A 20315-nucleotide genomic window follows, 5' to 3' on the forward strand; every position below is an offset into this window, starting at 1 on the left:
CCCCTTTTTCCTTTGGCTACTGTAGTTCTATCCATACAGTTCTGAGACTGACTCAGTTTAGGTATTTGCTTTCAATCTTTTCAGCTGTACTTAAGCAGGAACATTCTTTAATCTTTACAGGAGCCATAAAACAGAACTATGTAGAGCATGAAAATATTCATGAATTAGCTTAATTTCACTCKGCTTTCATCTGCAGAAGTTGTAATGCAGTTCTAAAACTTTGTTTCTAAAAAACAGCCTCTAAGTTGTGCTACTTTATTCCACTAATGTAACTATGGCTCACAGTTGACAAAAATGTRTAATTGTAGTGAAGGTTACTATTTATCAGTGCCTTTACACAGTAATTACTCAAAGCTATAATTTACATTCTGGCTGGCTTATGTCTCATTATCAGCCCTTTAATACTGTTATTTTTCTGAATTTCTTTGGCTGCAAAGTGAATTTCAACTTTATCTTCCTGACTAAAAATAGGGCCTCTGATTTAATCTTGGAGAGATATGAAAGATGTGCTCATCTTAATCCAATCAATCCTACTATAGGGAAAGACTGAAAAAAAAAAAAAAGACAGATAATATGACAGAAAAATAAAAATGACATGAAATGTGCCTGGGTGTCAAAAATCTCACTCACTGTCAAGTACTGAATAATGTTCAATACTCTATTCAAGGGATATAGGAGCCCCTAGCAGTGCTGTGGCCAGGATGAATCGCTGTCACTTCAGACTCCCAGAGAAGCAGTGGCACTTAAAATGTTTACTGACATTTTCAGGGGACACAAAATTCTGCGGCAGGAGACAGATCTCCCAGCTCCCTGCAGCTTCAAGGTAATCTGGCCGGGGCCATTAGCAAAACTAGAAACTGTCTTTTTCCTGTAGGACAAGCAGTGAAAGGAGAGCTGGGTAACAAAGGTGCCCTTCTCGCTGCCTTTTCATTGTGATCAGAAGGGTAAAAGTCAATCAACACGACAGAAAGAGGCAAAGACAATGACTACCACTACTGCAGTGGTGGCAAGGAGAGCAAAGATGCACAGGAACGACCCTGGTTCTGTCCTGTGCCCAAGCCCTTGCAACAGGCAGGGCTCCAGCTTAGCTTGGGAAGCAGCAGGACAGGCCTCGGCTGCCTCTSGTCAGTGAAGCGTTACCTGGAGAGCAATGACCCAAACCTTGAGGGGGTAACGAGAGAGTCCACCCCGTAACACAGAACTTCATGACGGGGGATGCTAAGGGTGAAGAAGTAATCTGAATTAAGAAGTAGTTAACATAGGAAAAAAGCAAGCTCAAGTGAAGATCTCCTTCCCTATTGACCCTATAAAATAAATGAATAAATAAATAAATAAATAATCAATCACATGGTAGGATAAAGAGAAACAAGGGCTGTTACGGAGCAGCAGAGCACTAAGGAGGAGACTCATACATGTAAGAAATACGGTAAAGACTGCAGTAAAGCAAAAATAAATTCTGTCATTGCCATATATCACTTCCACCAARCAGATCACCTTTCCAAATGATCCGTGAGGAGGCCATAGCTAATTTCTTTCTGCTGAAATCTTAAACAAAATGATTCTTTCCTCTTTTTCTCAAGATTAGCAGAAATACAACTAGGGCTCTTCCGTCAACTATTTCAAGATAAAAATTAAATATAATGTAATTAAGTGTGAATGCTTTATCAAACACTAAAATTGGCTTATACTTTTAAACTTTAAAATATACTTTATACTTTTATACTTTAAAACTTCATCTAATGAAGTGAGCCATTTGGTCAGAACCAACTGAATTATGAGTCTTAAAAAACAAACAAACAAACAAAAAAAACCCTCCAAATATCTTCAGCTGAGTTACCCTAAATGCGAGATGAAAATGCCACTTACAGAAGGGGAGGGCAACAATAGAGAAGTTCTAGTGAAATTCTAGTGAAATTAATGTTGTGTTTTTAAGGCCTCATTTGCAGATGAGCCGTCTGTTCCACCCTGGCAATGGCGGCTGCCCTCCCACCGCGGAGCAAACAGCAGAGAACTTCCCAGGCGCTTCCTTAGAGAGCTCAGGGCTCAGTGACACTCTCTGCTCACAGCCCCATTGCACTCGTGTTGCCCAGAGGGAAACCACAAGGGAGAAAGAACCAACTCTAAAACCTGACCTGTTAAAATTAAATGAATATAGTGAGATTAACTCAGACAGTTGAAGTCCCCTTCTTCCCTGCATTCTCYCTTCAGGAACTTATACACATTAACCATATCCCCTCTGAGCCTTCTCTTCTCCAGAGAAAACAGGCCCAGCTCACTCAGCCTCTCCTCATACGAGAGATGTTCCATTCCCTTAATCATCCTGGTTGCCCTTCTCTGGACCCTCTCCAGAAGCTCCACGTCCCTCCTATACTGGGGTGCTCAGAACTGCACACAGTACTCCAGGTGTGGCCTCACCAGAGCTGAGGAGAGGGACAGAATCACCTCCCTTGACCTGCTGGCAACACTCCTCCTGATGCAGGCCAGGATCCCATTGGCCTTCTTGGCCACGAGGGCACACTGCTCCCTCATGGTTAACTTGGTGTCAACCAGGACTCCCAGGTCCCTCTCCGTGGAGGTGCTTTCCAGCAGGTCGACCCCTAATCTGTACTGGTGCCTGGGGCTATTCCTCCCCAGGTGCAGCACCCTGCACTTTTCCTTGTTTTACGTCATGAGGTTCCTCTCTGCCCAACTCACCAGCCTGTCCAGGTCCCTCTGGATGGCAGCACAGCCCTCCGGAGTGTCGGCCGCTCCAGCCAGCTTGGTGAAGTCCTCTAAAGACTTCTAATCATGCAGCAGGAGGGCTGAATTTTAGATGAACATACTCCTGAACAGAGGGTGCAGCCCTCCCTCCATTTTTCTCCCAAAAGACTGGATTTATTTTAGCTATGGTTAGGATACAAGGTGGCAAACTTCACTAAATGCTCTGCTAACAAGACTGTGACTGACCTGCGTCGGAGTCAGTCTGAGCTAAGGCCTTAACTGGCCTTCAGACAATGCAAGCAACTTAACCAACCTACTGAAGGTTTTCATGGGCACCACCAATATTATGAAGAGTAAAAGAAAAATAATAATTTCATCACAGATACAACAAGTTGAATATAGTTAAATCCACACAGCATTAACAATTTCTTCTCTAAAAAGCAGCCTACTGTGGAATTTTCCCTTCCTAATGAATAACCATGCACATACTCAATTCTTTTACAAAAGAAATTTGGAGTTTGCACCTATGATAAATGGTCACAGATTTCAGTATTTTTGATTCTGCATACTAAGGAGGCACAACTATTAAAGAGGAATGTGGTACAAGTCTTTTCTTATTTAAGAGCCTGCATATTAATATAACTGTACCATTCAGGCTCCCGTGAGCTTGTACTGCACTTCTACAGAGATCACACCTAGAAAACATAAAGTTGCTTAGATGTAGCAGAGAATGAAGGTATCTGTTCATTTACAGAAAAAAAAAATCTGTCAAATGCTAATGAATGAAGAGTTTAGGAAGTTCTTTTGTTCAGGCTGATTTACAACCATTTTTAAGAGCTGTGAGGATATCACTTAGAAAGCAGTTCCGTCACCTAGAGGATTTCCGGCCTATAGAGTCATGCCAGGTACCAGTAAGTTTACATAGGATGTTCATTTTTCCGAGAGTTAAATTTCCCAAACAAGAGGATCTAGCCAGCAGTTGCTTTTCCTCCTGATGGCTTCTGATGCCAAGAGGGAAAATAGGCCCAGTTTTAAACTGKTTTGTTGCCAAGACCGCCACACTCCAGTGGATTATTTGGTTCTAGAGCAGGACAGTTAGGACCTAAAGCTTTAAAGGTACCGAGGCACCAAAAACAGACAGAACTTCCATTTCTCAGTAACTGGAGCTAAGTCACACGCTACCCATGCACCTTCCACAGCGAGGCAGGCATGGCTCTCAGGCACCCAAGCATGAAGAGTATTTTGCCCTCGTACTTGCTACAGAATTTGTGCAGTTTCCCATCAGGAGCAAGGCCAGGAAAAGCGCTGCATCTGTTTCGTCCACATAAACCTCTCTGCCACCAGTCCCTCCTGGGGAGTTTTCTTTAAAGAAAAGGACCACAAAGGTGCAGATGTATCTGATGTAACTTGGGATTTGAGGATTTTCTTGTCTGTGCTTATCTGTATACACTTTCCAACACAGCTGGCATTAATGTCATCTCTCACTTGCATTAAAGTGAAAGAGTCAAAAATATCACTTTTCACTAAAATGTGATGAGTCTCTGAAAGTTTCCTTTTACATGGGTGCTTTACACAGGTCCCTCTTTCCCGACATTGAAACATCTTTTCTGACCCAGGTCCTGTTTATGGCCTGGACATCTTCTCCAGGCCACAAACAATAAGGTCGTTCCAACATCCTCAAAGTTAACTATAAATGAGCTTGAGTGCTCCCACCATGTCTAATTCAGAGTAATTTAACATTCACCAGCAATTAGAAATTAGTAACATTCCAAGTATCAATTTTCAAAATACTTTTAGCCATTTTAGCTATTTAGTGACTTAAATCAACATTGAAGGAAAACATAAAACGAGATGTGGTTGAGATGTAATCTGTTTCAGCCAGTGCACACTTATGGACCTAAAGTTTCTTATTAGCATTTCTGGGCAGGCAGTTCATAGGTGCAGATTTTTCAGGACTCAAAAAATCTGATTTGTTGTGAACAAGATATTTTCAAAAAGAAGTATGGGCCTAAGAGGATCCAAAGATGTTCCTTTTCACACCATTTTCTCCATCGTATAAAATGCTTTTTTCTTTTAAATAAAAATCTGTCTCAAAAATTTYATTAAGTTCAGTGTTAAAAATCCAAGATCAGTATCAAATCCAAAAGCTACAGAAATACAAGCCAAGATGAATCTGTTTTAGAAACAAAACTTTCAGCTAAGTCTATGTTGTGCTCTTTGAGGAAAACATGGTTTTAATTACCCCTTATGATACTTAGCTGCTTTCTCACAGGGTTAAATACTTTGCTCTATTCGCTCACAAGATAGTTTTTSTTAGGTTTTTTTGAATGTCAAATTTACCCTAGTTGCATTTCTAAGTGACTTGCTACTACCAGGGCCTTAAAAAGAAGTCCATACTACCCATCTCTTTCTAAAAACACCGAGCTACTTTAGTTGAAACGAACGTGGTGATAAATGCAAACACTGTGTGACATTAAGCAATGAAATGAGCACTCAACCTTATACCAATAAATTAACATTATTGAAACTGGTTTATCTGAATAAATCTCAGACTTTTTCTTTTAGTGATATCACTAAGTCATCTGTATGCAAAAAAGCAATGTAGCTTAATCCATGGAATAACTGAAAGAGGCACCACAGTATGTAAAGGGTTTATTTCACCCCTGAACATCAGTGCCTTCAATTTACATTTCTAGACCAGGGAAGCCACCTGCTGACATTCATAGGTATTAACCAACACACTGTTTGCTTACTCTTACCAGCTTTGCCTGTGAACAGCCTGGAAATAATCTCAATTTCGAGGCGTGTCAAACCACAATTAAGAAATTCTTACATGTAGAGCTATTAAAAAAAATCTACCTTTGTGTGAATRTGAATAACTTTTTAAAACACTTGATTTTGTTACACACACACAAAAAGTTCCTTCCTGATGCTACCAAGGCTTTTTAATTTCACTTATCTTCCCCCAACATGCCTGAGGCTGCTGATAGACTGCTCTGTCCTCACAGCTTTTGCTATTTTACAAGCAAGAATAGTAAATAACCTTAATCAGAAGCCATCTATGTTAGAATACCATGAGCAGGTCTATATAAATAGCACTGATAAAGAATGAAAAAGAGCACCCGTAATTTATAGTTCTGATATGTTTATGTAAAAAAAATTCATTCCCTAGCTCAACTTCTGCAGACAAAACCAACTAAAACTACATAAGATTTTGAAGAAAACAAACACGTAACAATTGCATTGCAGAGAAACACCAAATTTATAGCTTGATTTAAAATATATGAAAGAAACCATGTCAAATGAAATTAATATTTAAACAAACACGTAAYTCTGGCCATAATTTCTACAAACATTTGTGTAACCTTTGTAAAGTTAGTTTTACTATCACATCACAACCGCTAAATGCCTGACATACATTCACTGCAGAATGGACATACAATAAGAATCCTATGCAAATTTTCAATGCAGATGCTCTCCGTGAATTCTATTCAGCTCAAATGTTCAGAGATTACTTCTCAACCTATGCTCCCAAGGAAATAATACAGCTGCAATTTGCACTGCTTTCCTGACTGAGAATCTTAAAATTAAATTGATAAACAGATTGTATTTTAAAATGCAGTCCTGTACTTGTGTCCTACAGGTAATCCCTATTTTTTTTTTCATAAAACTTTATTTATTCTACAATGATACAGTTCAAATTCAAATATTGTTTTGTAGAAAGAAAAAGTAGGGAGATTCCTATTTCTGGAAATGTTATTCCATTAAAATAGCTGTAAAATGGCATTTTGTTCATGTGTGTATTTTTCATATATGCTTCCTTTTGAGATGGAAATATGCATTAAAATGCTCTATAAATCTGAGTCAATAAAACTACTTTTTCTAAATATTTGYGCTAATCCTCTTACTTCTTGCTTCAGCTAAAAGAAACAAAACCATATTTTACAATTTAACTTCCCTTTCAACTTGTTAAGCATTAATTAAATGGTGCAAAGACTAAATTCCAAAGAAGAATGTAGATCAGGTTGACTTATATGTTCTGTAACGCTTGAAGTTATTATTTATATAAATAAATACATTGATAATTTAGAAAGAGGACTAAACTAATAGTTTTAAGATTCAGGCAATTAGTCAAATCATATTTTCACCCCAGAGCACTCTTATCTGATCCACAGAGATTAGCATCCTACCTTGAAGAAGCTTAAGAATTGAACTGCTGCTAATTGCTCCTACTGAGAGCGTCAACAYAAGGGAAGATCAAAATCTTTGATCAATCTCTTTGAAACTCTGTTGAAGCAACTCCTTTGGATTTCATAGAATTACCTAATAYTTCTTTCAGTGCTTTGGGACCTCCCAGTCTCAAAACAAATCAGTACTCTCCTTCTAACTGTACTACTTGCTGCTTTACAGATAAAAAGAACAAAAGAACAATTTATTTTTCTGATGATCAGTCCCATATTTCTAAAAAAACCAACAACTAAAACAACAAAGCACCCTTCCTCCCAAACCACTACATTTAGTAATTCCTCCAAAAAGGGTAAATATCTTTTCAGCTCTGGATCACAGATATTCTACAAATTCTTTGTGCAGTGACACCATTACTATGCCTATGGGGTTTTTTTTTTTTTTTCCCTTTTTTTCCCAGAGGGTAACAAAGCCAAGTTCCATGGTTCTACGTGTTGTCTTTGGACACAATCCACGTAACACTTTAAGGACAATAAGATTCAGAAAACATTTTTAGACTGATAGTGCATAACAAATGCAGGTTTTGCTTTTTTTTTTTTTTTTTTTTTTTAAACATACACTCAATGATTTATGAAGAAGAGCGTAACAATGTCTAGTTAAACTGACCTTTGGAAGTCTTCTAGTTTTTCTTAGCCCCTCACTGAGTTTATTCTCTTGTTCTTTAAATAGTGTGCAAGGGCCATCAGTAACATGACACTCTGAAACTTCATTTTCATCACCTAGAAACCAAGTGTATTAAATTTAGAAACTTGAAATAAAACTATGATCTTGCAAAATGAAATTGCTACTAATTATTTTATCTGTGTAAAGCTACACACAATTAAAAAAAAATCTAAGTTTTTACTCAAAGTTAATAATCTATACCAATTATTTCTCTATTTTATTTTCAGTTATTGAAAAGAACAGTCAAGCATCTAACTTCATAGTTCAATTTCTGATCTTGGAAACAAACTTGATACCATACTGCCAATTTTCAATACTTTCAATGTCATTTATTAGGCAAAACTGAAGTACCAGTTAAATTAGTTTATTACAAAAGTTATAATGTCTCTAAATACACACAATACAGCGGGTTTAAACCATGGATGTGTAGCTGTTTCCTTCCTTATGGAATGTCAGTGCTTTCAGGGCCCATCTGTGACAACCCAACCTGTKGTTGGGCACCATGTGTTTGGCAGCACATCCAGCCAGTTGTCCGCAGGCACGGGGCAGGTGACACAGACACCCTGCAGCCCCTGCCTTGCATGGTCAGGATGCAACATGACTACCACAATGCAGCAGGCACTCGCCCTGACTACTTCGTGAACATACATTTTAATTCTTCCACGCTGCCAGAATTACTTTTTTAAAACTTCTTAAATCATTTGAGGAAAATTTGCTTGCGCAAGATCTAAAATATAAATAAAGATGACAGACCACCACATAAGACACTAAACGYTTCCACTACTGATTAATTGCACCATTTCTTCCCACTGAAGTTCCAAGTTTCATATTGGTTTACACTCGGTGTCACAGTAACTTTGTGTAACAGAAGAAAACCAGAGCCTGTTATTTCCCAAGCTGAAGACATATCTACACAGCTGTCAGCTGGATGGCTTTCAGGTACAAGCATTAATTTAAACCCTGTATTTACCTAAACAGCATCATTTAACAAATGGGGAACTGATTATTTAGGTGTATTAGCTTTATTTTTCATTGCACAAGCGCTTATCTTCAATCACAGAGCAAAACTAATGACAAGATGAAGAAAAAAACCTTAGAGTGCCAAGCAAGAAAAGAAATTGATAAAGTTATTTTAATTATCAYGAAGGGATCAAGCACCATTTTATTGTTTGGGGTTTTTTTGGTTGGGTAGCTAGACATGGTACCACACTCCTTTGGTCASCCTTGGCGTGGATGCTCAAGCTCCTCAGCTCTTATCCTTCTTGACGGTATAATCCAAAACCCCACCTGCTTGGACTTCTTTCAAGTTCAGTTTCACTCCTCAGTGATTCTTTACGTTTACACAAAAGCAGTAGTAGGGAACCAGAACCATTGAATTACATATATAAGTATGTATGTGTTAGGCATTACATACATAAGCACCTTTCTTCATAATACAATTCCTCCTCATAATACAATTCCTCATTCCTCTGAGGACTTCTCAGCATTTCATTGCCTTTCCACAATGTAGCTCTAAAACCTTCTTCCTCGATTGTTGCTTTTTAGAAAACCTTGGTCTCAAGCAGGAAAGTTTTCATATTTAGCAGCCCTTCCTACATTATTTCAGGGGAGGTTTTCCACAACCTCTTGGAACAAGTCAGCTCCTATTAGCTATCCCTAAAGCTAACTTGTAAAGCAGACCGTTAGGTCCCCCTAGATTCTCTTCTAAAACATTGCTCAGTGACAACTATCAAATTTTCCTCAACTGTGATAGTTCTTTTGAAGTGTCAGGAGCCCTCTGAGTGACTCTAATTCGCACTTTCTCATCATGCATGATCACTTCAATGACAACTTTTGATCCAGAACATCTTTGTGGTTCCATTTGATATTTACTTCCAGGTGACAGTAAAATAAAGATTAACGACTTTGGGCTAGTTTTTGGTTAGTCATGTTCATACAATGAAAATGTAGAGTACAGTGTTCTACTCGGAGAATATTTTAGAGTCTCACTGAAAGCAAGCTGTATCTCATCTGCTATTTTGTACTTACCCAGCTGAGTACTGGGTAAAAAAGAGTTGTCTACCCTTTGAACAAACCAAGTCTGAGTTTGCCATCATGCTTAATCCTGCAAGTATGTACTTACGAAATAATTAACAACTTGTGTCATTTTTTCAAGGTGGGCAGGTAATGGCTAGACAGAACTTCAAGCTCTCTGAAAGCTTCTGTCTCAAATAAACCCTCTCAATGGTTCAGAAACAATTTATCTAGTTTGTAATTTGCTATAGGAACAAGTGTCAACAGCTTTTGTAATTTTCACATTGAAATAACCCTCAACCTATCTTTCTAATTTGAAATGCTTGTCCTTTTATTGTTTTAATAATTAGCTACAATTAATCATTGGGGGAAGATGAACAAAACAAAAAATCAAACAAGAAATATTTGTCCTTATCATCTCTTATTTAATAAAGAATACTAATATAATAAAGGGCATTTTACAATACTTTTGCAAGTTTTTCTTCTAAAACTAGAAAAAAGGATTTAAAAAATAGATGAAACCTAAGCAGATTCAAATGTGCGTTTTTMAAGTGATAATATTTTAGCAGCATTAAGCATATGTTCTTTAAGTTCTAGATCTAGAATCTCAGGTAAAATTCATTCATGAAGATAAAACATGTTCCACTTYACAACAAATAGCAGAGACATTCTAGACTTCCCATCCTACCCTTGAACTAAGGGCACTGGACTGTAATGGATCTTAGTTTGCTTCTCCTACCAAACAGGATAATATTTGCTTTCAATATTCACAATAAATACCTAAAATTCAACTGAGCTTAAAGTTTATTGTTGAGACTAGAAATAATAGAAAGTCCAGGTTCAAGTTTCTAAGTGATTGTTAGATGATAAAACCTTAGATGTGAGTAATCTTTTGCATTCCTTGCCTAATACTATTTATTGCTGTAGTTCTCAGACAAAGAGACAAAGGAATTCAGCACGTGAGTAACCACTAGCAGCCCAAACCAGGCAGTTCAAGAGCCAGCTCATTCTACCAGCAGCCCTACCACAAGAAATTTTAAGCCTATGAAGTGCTTGGAGGCGATGCAATTCACAGCTTTAATGACACAGAGATTTTTTGGCATGCCTCCTAACACAGGATCTTTAACTTTCACAAAAAAATCACACTACTGAATTTCTATCAACTTACAATCATGGTAGAGAAAACCTACTCATTCTTCACTCGTAACTGCAGAAAATCTTAGCACGGACAGGAAAAAAAAACCCTATTACACAACAGATATTGATTATAGGGTGCTGAAATCTCAAACGCGGCTATTTTATTCAAAAGGATAAAAAATTCATTTCATCTTCCTCATAGTTATTTCTGAGGAAAAAAGAATCTGAGGAGGAAACGTTTTTGTATATTCTTATAAATCCTTATTAATTTCAATTCTTCCATCTGAGACAGATCTCTATATAATTTGACTTGGACAGAATGAAAATTAGTCCCAATAATGCTTGTGCGGTTCAGAAGAAGAAAGGCATGGCCATAAGTATACCCTAAAGGTGACCCTAAGTATATCCTAAAGGTGGCCATGAGTGTACCTGAAAAAACTCGTGAATTCTGCTACAACATAAACAGGCAGACTTGAAAAGCTGCTCACTGGTTAGCCCACATATTACACTCATCTATGAAAACCAAAGGTTGCAGTTGGCCTGCACACAGAAMGTTTATCATGATCTGATTTCTTTTCACTGAAGACCACTACTGGCCTAAAAGCACAAGGGAAAAGTGGACAAGAATCATGTCTGATATCAAAAATGCATACAGATAGATAATTAAATCTTATATGGATATCAGAACATTACTCATCACATGTATGGACAGTAAAGAGACATCTTAAGACTTTAAAAATAATATAGGATATATACCACTCTTCAAATCACCTAGAATATATGGAGAGAAGTCAACACAATTACTATTTATTTACTTGTTAACATGGACAATAACTTACATTGAAGCGATTAAAAAATAAGAAAATATATTTAAGTCAATATTTAATAAAATACATGATTGAACATGGCACTATCACAGTAACTAGCCATTTAAAACAAGATTTTCATTTTCCCCATAGAATTTGTATTATTATGTAAAATACAACTCACTTTTTGCCTATCAGACTCTTCCATTTTCCAAACAGCTGACTCAAACYATCAGGTTTGAGGTTCTATTTCATTACACAGTACATGGACAAAATTGATAAAATCATATTTTTCTTTAGTCAATGACCATCATTGATAAATAACATTACTAAAGACACCAGGGATTTACAAAAGTTACTAACCAACCAAAAAATGAGAAAAAGCATAAACCTCTGATAAAGTTTTGTTTACTGGATATTGCTTTTTCTTCTCCTCCAAAATCTTTTAGATTAAGCACATTGACCCATAAGAAAATAAGCATATGTTGAAATATTGTTCATACTGAAAAACTAAAATTTATCAGTCAGAATTGAGACTCATTGCTCATTTGATTTTGTGATCACTTAAGGAAAAGAGACTTTCTGACATTAAAAATACATTTAAGGATGATGTRGTACATGGCCACATAAAATTCATTCAGTGAGTTCATACACATGTGGATGTACCCATATATTTGTATGAGCACACACTTCCACCCACATTTTTTTTAAAACTATGCTACAATGATGTTCCCCTGGTATTAAAATACAGATGTAGCAAACTCAACATAACTCACAGTTCAGCAACTTAAATTCCACAGATATTTTTACAGCCACCTTTCAACTTTTCTACCAGATGATTTCCTAAGCCTGATACCAAGTCTTTCGAGTCCTTTAAACTACTATAGAGATTTACCATAACTTACTAGCACACTGTTCCATAATTTTCTGGGAAAAAATGTCTAAAATATACAATCATAACTACAAATAATTAACCCTCGATAAAGGCTGACAAACAGACATGGAAATACCAACACCTGGAGGTAATTACCACAACCTAAGTTAGCAGCATTCTTCAGTGCAGTTCCTGAGATGTAATACTCTATGTACAACCATATTGAAATAACTGGTGCTAAATCAACTTGAAAAAGCTCAAATATCAAGAGTTTTGTTTAAATTACTAAAAGTTAAGGTCACTTCCATAAAAAAAGTTTTGGTTGAAAAGATGCTCATTTTGCATCTCCTGCATGTACTCCGTAATTTATAACTCAGCCTTCATTGTAACACAAGTTATAATATCGCTACCTTCAAAATCAGCATTTCTAAATTTTTTAATCCTTTAACTGCAATTAATTTCAAGTATCCATTTTAATTCCTGAAATAAAATAATTTGAACAGGGCACCCTATGATTAGGACTTACTTATAGCCAATTCACAAGAGCAGCAAAGCATTTCAAACATATATGACCATATTTTAAGAAGATTCTTRAACAACAGCATTTTACAAAATATCAGAAACTAGTGGGGTAAAAAAAGGCTTTTGTTGCTTTTTGTGAGCACAGTTCCCTTATTTCTTGGTGCCTCTTTTATATTTGTAATGTATGGGGAAATAAACGCACGTTCTCTTGGCTCCCACACACTCGCTTCTTTCATTCATAAAGAGTCACCACTCCAGCACTTTCTTTTGAGGCAATTCTGAAATGAATTTTCCCTTTGAAATCAAGATATGTTTTGTAATTTAGTTGCACGAGTATTTCTAATGCAGCATGATAATATCTTCTCACTTTCCAGCTCTATGTAGCAACTTACCAGGAGCGCGAGTACAGTAATTCACACAAGTTCTGTAGGATTTGTCGAGCACACGTCTGTTTGCAGCATCAGCATCTAGTGCTTCTGTATTCTCAGTGTTTTCCTCATGTGACATGTAATTTAATGGCATGATTTCTGGATGTTTAGTTGGCATGAAGTTCTTCTCTAACAGGACATCATTTGTCGGAACAGAATTTTCCCTCTTTTTCTCAGAAGGAGCATGAGGCTTGTAGAAATCTTCATCAGGGGTCTCTATTTTACTTAAACAGTCATTGCAGCAAACTTTGGGAGGCTTCTGTGATTTTTTGGGAACCAATATCTGTATCTCATTTGCATTAGATGATGAAAAGTAGTCTTCGTAAGACGCCTCCTCAGTGCACAAAGGCTTGTTATATGTAGTTATTGCTTGCAAGAAGTCCTTTTTGGACCCTGATGCAACCAATTCTGAGGCAGACAGTTTCAAATTAGATCGTAGCTTTGGTTTCTTCTTCCTTTTGTCTTGAAGAGTACAATCACTAACAGGAAGACTGCTATCAAATGAACTTACATTTAGGTCTTTTCTGCTCACTGATGAAACAGAGTGACTGCCAGTCAAAGCAGGAGTAGTATTTAACTGAAGTATTTTCTCAGAAGGAGTAACATGATCCAAGCCCTTAATTTGGAGAAATGAACTTCTGTTTGCAACTGAAAGGTTCACAGTATTTTCACAAATCTGATTTTTGTTTGCAAACTTTTTAAAGTCTTCCTTTTCTGGAGGCCATTTATCATCTAAAGTGTGCTGCAAAATCTGTTTTTTACCTAAGCATCTCCTGCTAGGTTGCTTTGGGGTTAAGACTTTCTGGTCAGAGCTACGTGAGGGAGAATTCACTAATCCACTCATGGAAATTTGTCTGTCACTTGGAGTATTACAGACTCTTTCAGCTACCTCTGTTCTCCGTCTTTTGAATTTATCAGTTCCCCAAAGATCATCAAAACTGGAATTTAAGCAGTCTTCCATCTGCTTTTCTGCAAAATACAAAGAACAACAAGTTAAACATTTAACATAACAAACAAGGAGTGAAATTTCTTAGTAAAACAAATATGAAGTTGTTGACAGAATTATACAAGTATTTAGCTATATATTTCTAAATTGTGGCCAAGTTAATAACAGAAATGAAACAGAAAATGGATTAGACAAAAATCAAGTTGTATGGTGGCAAGGAGTAATAGGTCATCCCCAAATTCCCTTCTACTTCTTTAAAACAGAGAAACAGAGGAACTCATTCTTAACTMTGTGGAGAAAATAGCACATTTACATTGATAAAGATAACTATCATAATACTGAAGGTTAAACAAGTATTTTTGCTACCACAGCATTACCACCATGTTGTTTTTTCCCTAGAGTTAAGATGAAATTAAATACAACATAATACTGCCCCACATACATCTAAATAATATATTAAGGAAATTGAATATGAAAAAATACATTATTTCTCATTGTCATTTTCAAGAAGCAATTTTACAATGAATCAGGGGTGACACGGGATCTATTTGTAGCTCTTTGTAAAATATTCCTTTGGGAAAGTCCAGAACCTGTAATTATTTAGAATATGTATTTAAAGACATCTCTCCTGTACTCTGAGGTCTTRCACTCTAATATTTATTGCAATTAATATTTAGATTAATATGCACTGGGAAGGTGCAAAGCTGCAACAACATTCCTGCTGTAATTGCTCCTGTAGGTTTTGGAAGTCTCGACGATATTCGCTTACTAAACATAAATAATACTTGTCAGCATACAGTGTAGGCATCTAAATTCAGAAAAATGAAAGACAGAGGTTTAAAGTTACATGATCAGACACCCAAAATGACAACCGAAGTTGTCATTTACATCCATTTAATTCATGAACTCTAATTGGAGTGGATTCCTCAACTCTTTTAGTCAGTATTAACTAGTATACTCTCCTATGTCTCACAAATGCAAACAAAAGGATCCGCATCAAAACCAGTGTAGAAACTGTGCTGCAACTCTTTAAGAGATAGGCAGGTTTTTCTTGATAAAATGACACTGCACAGTTAAAATGTTGGGAACAAACTCAAGATAAAGCTCTCAGATAAAGTCCAATCTTATTAGCACTTTATCAGCACGTGATTAATTCACCAAGAAAAAGACTTTGTTGGCACAGATATGCTGCTTCCAAAATTGAATTACTACGCCATAATACTCTGTTTAAAAATAGCCATGAGTGTCTGTCTAGTTTTTGCCCCCATTCTCATTTAAGGCACAGCGGCAAAATTTCTGTATGATGCCAATAAAATACATCATCTGAAAACACTTCAAGCTACAACTTATTACCATGGTAGAACAGAAAACTAGTCAGGCCACCTAAGGGCCCCCTCATAATGAAKTCTAAAAGCTACAGTCAATCACTAGTATCTGACTGCTGTTCATGTTTCAGCCACACCAAAGAGATCTGAAGTATAAAATGAATAAAGATGCACACTGATGTGTYTCAACCTCCCTCAGAGGAGCCATTTCCCTTAAGTTCTAGCACTAAGATGAAACAGATCTAGCTTCCTGAGTGTCCCAGTAAGAATCCTGATAACATGAACTATTCAATTCATGTGCAACCTTAAAAAAAGAAACCAAAAGTTGATTTATTTTTGTTCTTGTCATATGCACTTTTGTCTTCACTTGCTAAATATTTAAGCTCGCCAACACATTTGGTTGTCTTCTAACTTCAAATTTTCCATGGTCCTCATCCATAAAATATTTCGTATCTGCATTAACATTCGAACAATCATCTTTATCTTTTTTGCTTCCTAAATCATACTGTTGAACATATACATTGTGTTCTACACACAGAACCACTGCAAGAATAAAAAAACCCTCATAGGGCAACAAGCTAGATGTGAACGGGATAAGGAAAGCAGAGGAAATGACCCAATCAACCCAGCAGTAACACAGGGAATTTACACTAAGTGATCTCTCGTGCTCCATGTACACTAATTTAGTTGTACTACCTTATCAGTTAAGAAAATTGAAATAATCCAACTTYAAATGATACAACAAACACAAATTTCTATTTCAGTTCCTATACAACTGCACATTCTAAAGGAAAACACAGGAGCAAAGGTGTGTTAGTTACCTGGCAATGCATCTGCTGAATGCCAGCCGGCTCCGATGCAGGTTGGCAGGGGGCCGTCTTGGTCTTCTTGTGCGTTACAGGGAGGGGTTGGAGACATCTGCGAACCTACAAAGTGATGGAAAAGACCCCTTAGCCCCATTTGGAAATAGACCTGTCCACATTTCATGGCATCTAATCATATTCCAGACAGCTCAACGGTTAAGAGATGAATGATTTACTAACTACAAACATACAAAAGCTTAGATAACTTAAAATAACACCATCAAAAAAGTTGTTTTRTAGTCTATAATTTATATCCAACTTCTAGAAAACCCACAACCACTTTTTTCCTCAAAATCAAGAGAATTGATAGAGGCATTTCTAAGCCATCTGAGGATTTTTAACAAAATAAACTGCCATATTCTGCAATAAGCAGTAATGTCTTGATATAGCAGAAATGCTTTTCAAAAATTTTGAAGGTATTTATTACTTTAACACTTCAGAAGAAAACATACAGGCCATGCTAAAATAAATTAGGTTTAATTTCTTATCAGTGTCACTGGATCTTTACATTCTTTCCATACCATTATTTGAAGTTAGAAACTCAAATTATAGCTGGTACAGATTTTTTGATACTTCAAATATTACAATACTATCTTTTTTTTTTTTTCTTTTAAACACTAAACTACACAAACGAGACCTCATTCATGCTTTTGCTGAAAGGTAACACTAACACAGAGGAATATTTGTGTCCAAACGAGTTGAAAGCCGAAATCTAGTCAAAATTCAAAGTAACTAGTGAATTATAAAGTTAGTTGAATTTGTTCAACTCTATTTTTAAAGTTCATTCTTCAGTACCTAAAGACACAGCTTATGAGTTTTGGACTCCTTTTGAAGCTGTTGCTCTGGTAGCATGGAAGTACAGCAGTACCAAAAAAATCTGTTTACTTGTTGAAATAAATACCACTCTAGAAAAACAAACAAGCAAACAAACACACAAAAACCACAAAAAAAATCTAACTTGGCAACATGGATTTTTAAAACTCAGTACTTTCGGTAGTTTATAACTAATTATCTAAGCCTTCCCATTACTTTAAGGGAATACTACATATCATACTGAGTACTTCAATATAGGTCTTAATTCCTAAACAGTGTAATTTGAATTTTGCAAAGTCAACACYCCAAGTCTTAATATTAAAACTTAACAAGAAATAAGATTTAAGAATCTTGCARTAAAATTGCAATAATCTACAAGTTTAGGAAGTCCAATTTATATATTCATACCCTTGAAGACTCTTTTGACTGTTCAAGAACTCCTTTTTATAAAGGAATGAAAATCGTGTTCCATGAGAACTTCTTCTCATGCCGTTGCAATGGAAGAAAACTAAGATTTAAAGCATCTGCATCTCCTGGAAAGGAGAACGTGCAGCCAGACCGTTAAGTCTGGGGCACCGAGTTCACAGAAGGGCTCAGCTTCAAAAGCTCCCTGATGCTTGGCTCAGTTCTAATCCAAATGATACTCAGACTTTGGATCCAGTCAGCATACATAAGAGGCACTTGAGGCAAATCAAAACACAAAGCAACAGCTGTAAATAGAGAATTCTTCAAATGGGCAGAAACACAGTACTAACACTGATCTGCAGGAGGAAACAAATATCACCTATTCTGTGTACACCATTTAGACTAGCAACACAGCCAGCTATACAAAAGCTTAACACTAGCTAGGTCAGAGATTCAAAGCCCCAAAGGGGAAGCCTTCATTTTGGAGAGTTATGGGCACTACTGCACTAGTGGCTTTAGAAATGCTTATCCYTGTAGTAACAAACCCCAACTGACTTTGACGGTACCAACTCATGATCCCATTTCATTAAGATAGACTAGGAAGTCACGTCTAGTTTAAGTATGCATGCCTTTCTGAATAAATATTTTCTTTCAAGATTAGCAAATGTTTCAAGTTAAGCAATGTATGGGGGGGGAGGGGGGGGGGGAAAAAAAGAGAGAGAGAGAGAGAGAGAGAGAGAGAGAGAGAGAGAATAAAAAGAAAAGCAAGACAGGTAAAAGTGCCAAAATCCCACAATATATAGGGCAGTCACTTGTGCTGGTTTACGAATCAGTAAAATTTAAATTCTTACCAGTAAGGGACAGATTTTCTCTCTTTTCTTTCATTTCCTTTATTCTTCTTTCCATTGCACTGCATTGATCTTTTATCTTATTAACGGGGCTATATGCAAGGGAACCATCATCTTCAAATAATAAAATTGGTATATCAGTTTCTACACAAAGAAAATACATTAATCAGAATATTGTATGTACATGTTAATGTTTGTAGAAGTTTTTACAAAAACTGAACTTAAGTTCTACCTACCAACACCAATACATGTGCCTTGACAAACATGCAAACAGCTCCATAAAACTTTTTTTTTTTTTTTTTTTTTTTTTTTTTTTTGTGAGATGCATAAAAACCCCTATGGAAATCTACTCCGAGAGTTTTAAAGAAATAACTTCAAGATATTTGAATCTTGCAATATAGTAGCTCTTACCAGAATTACTTGCTGTTCTCTGTTGAGCTAATTCTTTAGCCAGTTGGTCCAGTCTCCTCTGCATCTTTCTGTCATTTTCTGGAGTTCTTTCAATGAAGTCTTTTGGTTGCATACATTTGTGCTACAAGACATATGAAACTATTAAGTATATTCTGTAAAAYCATCAAAAGTGCCCACTTGTACCCATCATTTTATCACAGTATTATTCAACTTATTATCCACATTATTTATAATTATCTCCTTGTGAGTAACTAGAGTTAACTTTTTCCAAAATGTATTTTAATACAACGTAAGCAGAAAAAGGCTCTCAGAGTGCTTTGGTTAGACTGTGCCACAAGCCTAAGGGTTTTTTTTTCCAGCAAAGGTAAAGCTTAAAGATGACTTTTTCACTCCTGACCAAATATCAGGATTTAAAGATCTGCTGCAAGTCAATGAAACACTACCCACACTGCAGTCATTCTCACATTTTTAAGTCAACTGTCATTAAATTAAAATTTAAACTTTATTTCCATTTCTCTATTCACAAACAGATGACCTCTGCTTTTACTACCCTTTTGTCAGATAAGAGGTTAAATCACCGTAATTACTAGCTACCTTTAAAACCTGCTCAAATGGATAGACACTGTTTACAGCACCTTTAAATAAACAAATAAATAAAATGCCTGAAGCCAGAGAGACAAGTTCAAAATTGAAGGTTTGCTTCATTTTTTTTTTTATTTTTTTTTAATTATTTACTCACTTTTCTAACCAGTAAGGGTAGTCCTTCATTAGTGCATGCTGCAGGAAATAAAGATTCATCAACATGCTCTCCAGTTTCTCGACATCTGTATAATAAATTAGAAATAGATTAGATAGAAATAAATTAGAAAGTCAGAACCATTTTTTAGGACGASAACCTTTACTGCAAAAGTCCAGTTGCTATATGAGAAGCACCAACTGTTCCTAAGTTTGCTTTTAATATTACTATTGCAATGGTAAAAAAAAAAGAAATCTAGGGACGACGATCTATATTTACGCAGACTTATTTTTCAACCAAACTTACAACTTACTCCCGGATTTTCCTGCCTTTTTGTGTTCACTGACTTAAGAACATAGGAAAAACTGTCATCTTGGGGTATGACTATATGAACCATGGCTCACGACCATAGTTGTGAACACTGTGGAAAGTGCTGAGACAAGAATTTGGTTATTAATGTAGAATTCCTTGCAAAAAATAAAAAAGGTGGGCAAAAGGTGAGCTTGACCAAAACTGCTAACTGTAATTTCATTCCTGAACTTTTTTTATTTAAAGAGAAAAAAAAAAAAAAAAAAAAAAA

The 20315-nt window shown here is 36.3% G+C and overlaps 1 protein-coding gene across 1 annotated transcript in view; it reads right to left on the bottom strand.

Annotated features, from left to right (window-relative positions):
- The window catches only part of MCPH1 (microcephalin 1), a 117538-nt gene that overhangs the window by 90639 nt on the left and 6584 nt on the right, over positions 1-20315 (bottom strand). The window contains exons 4-9 of the mRNA XM_026034302.1: positions 19739-19823; positions 19000-19120; positions 18592-18732; positions 16481-16585; positions 13353-14357; positions 7552-7664 (exon numbers count right to left, since the gene is read on the bottom strand). Coding sequence (XP_025890087.1) covers positions 7552-7664; positions 13353-14357; positions 16481-16585; positions 18592-18732; positions 19000-19120; positions 19739-19823 — 1570 coding nt within the window. The remainder of the gene's footprint in view (positions 1-7551; positions 7665-13352; positions 14358-16480; positions 16586-18591; positions 18733-18999; positions 19121-19738; positions 19824-20315) is intronic.

The sequence above is a fragment of the Nothoprocta perdicaria genome, unplaced genomic scaffold (genome assembly GCF_003342845.1).
Source record: "Nothoprocta perdicaria isolate Ctin4 unplaced genomic scaffold, notPer1 scaffold_141, whole genome shotgun sequence".
NCBI classification, from domain to species: Eukaryota; Metazoa; Chordata; class Aves; order Tinamiformes; family Tinamidae; genus Nothoprocta; species Nothoprocta perdicaria.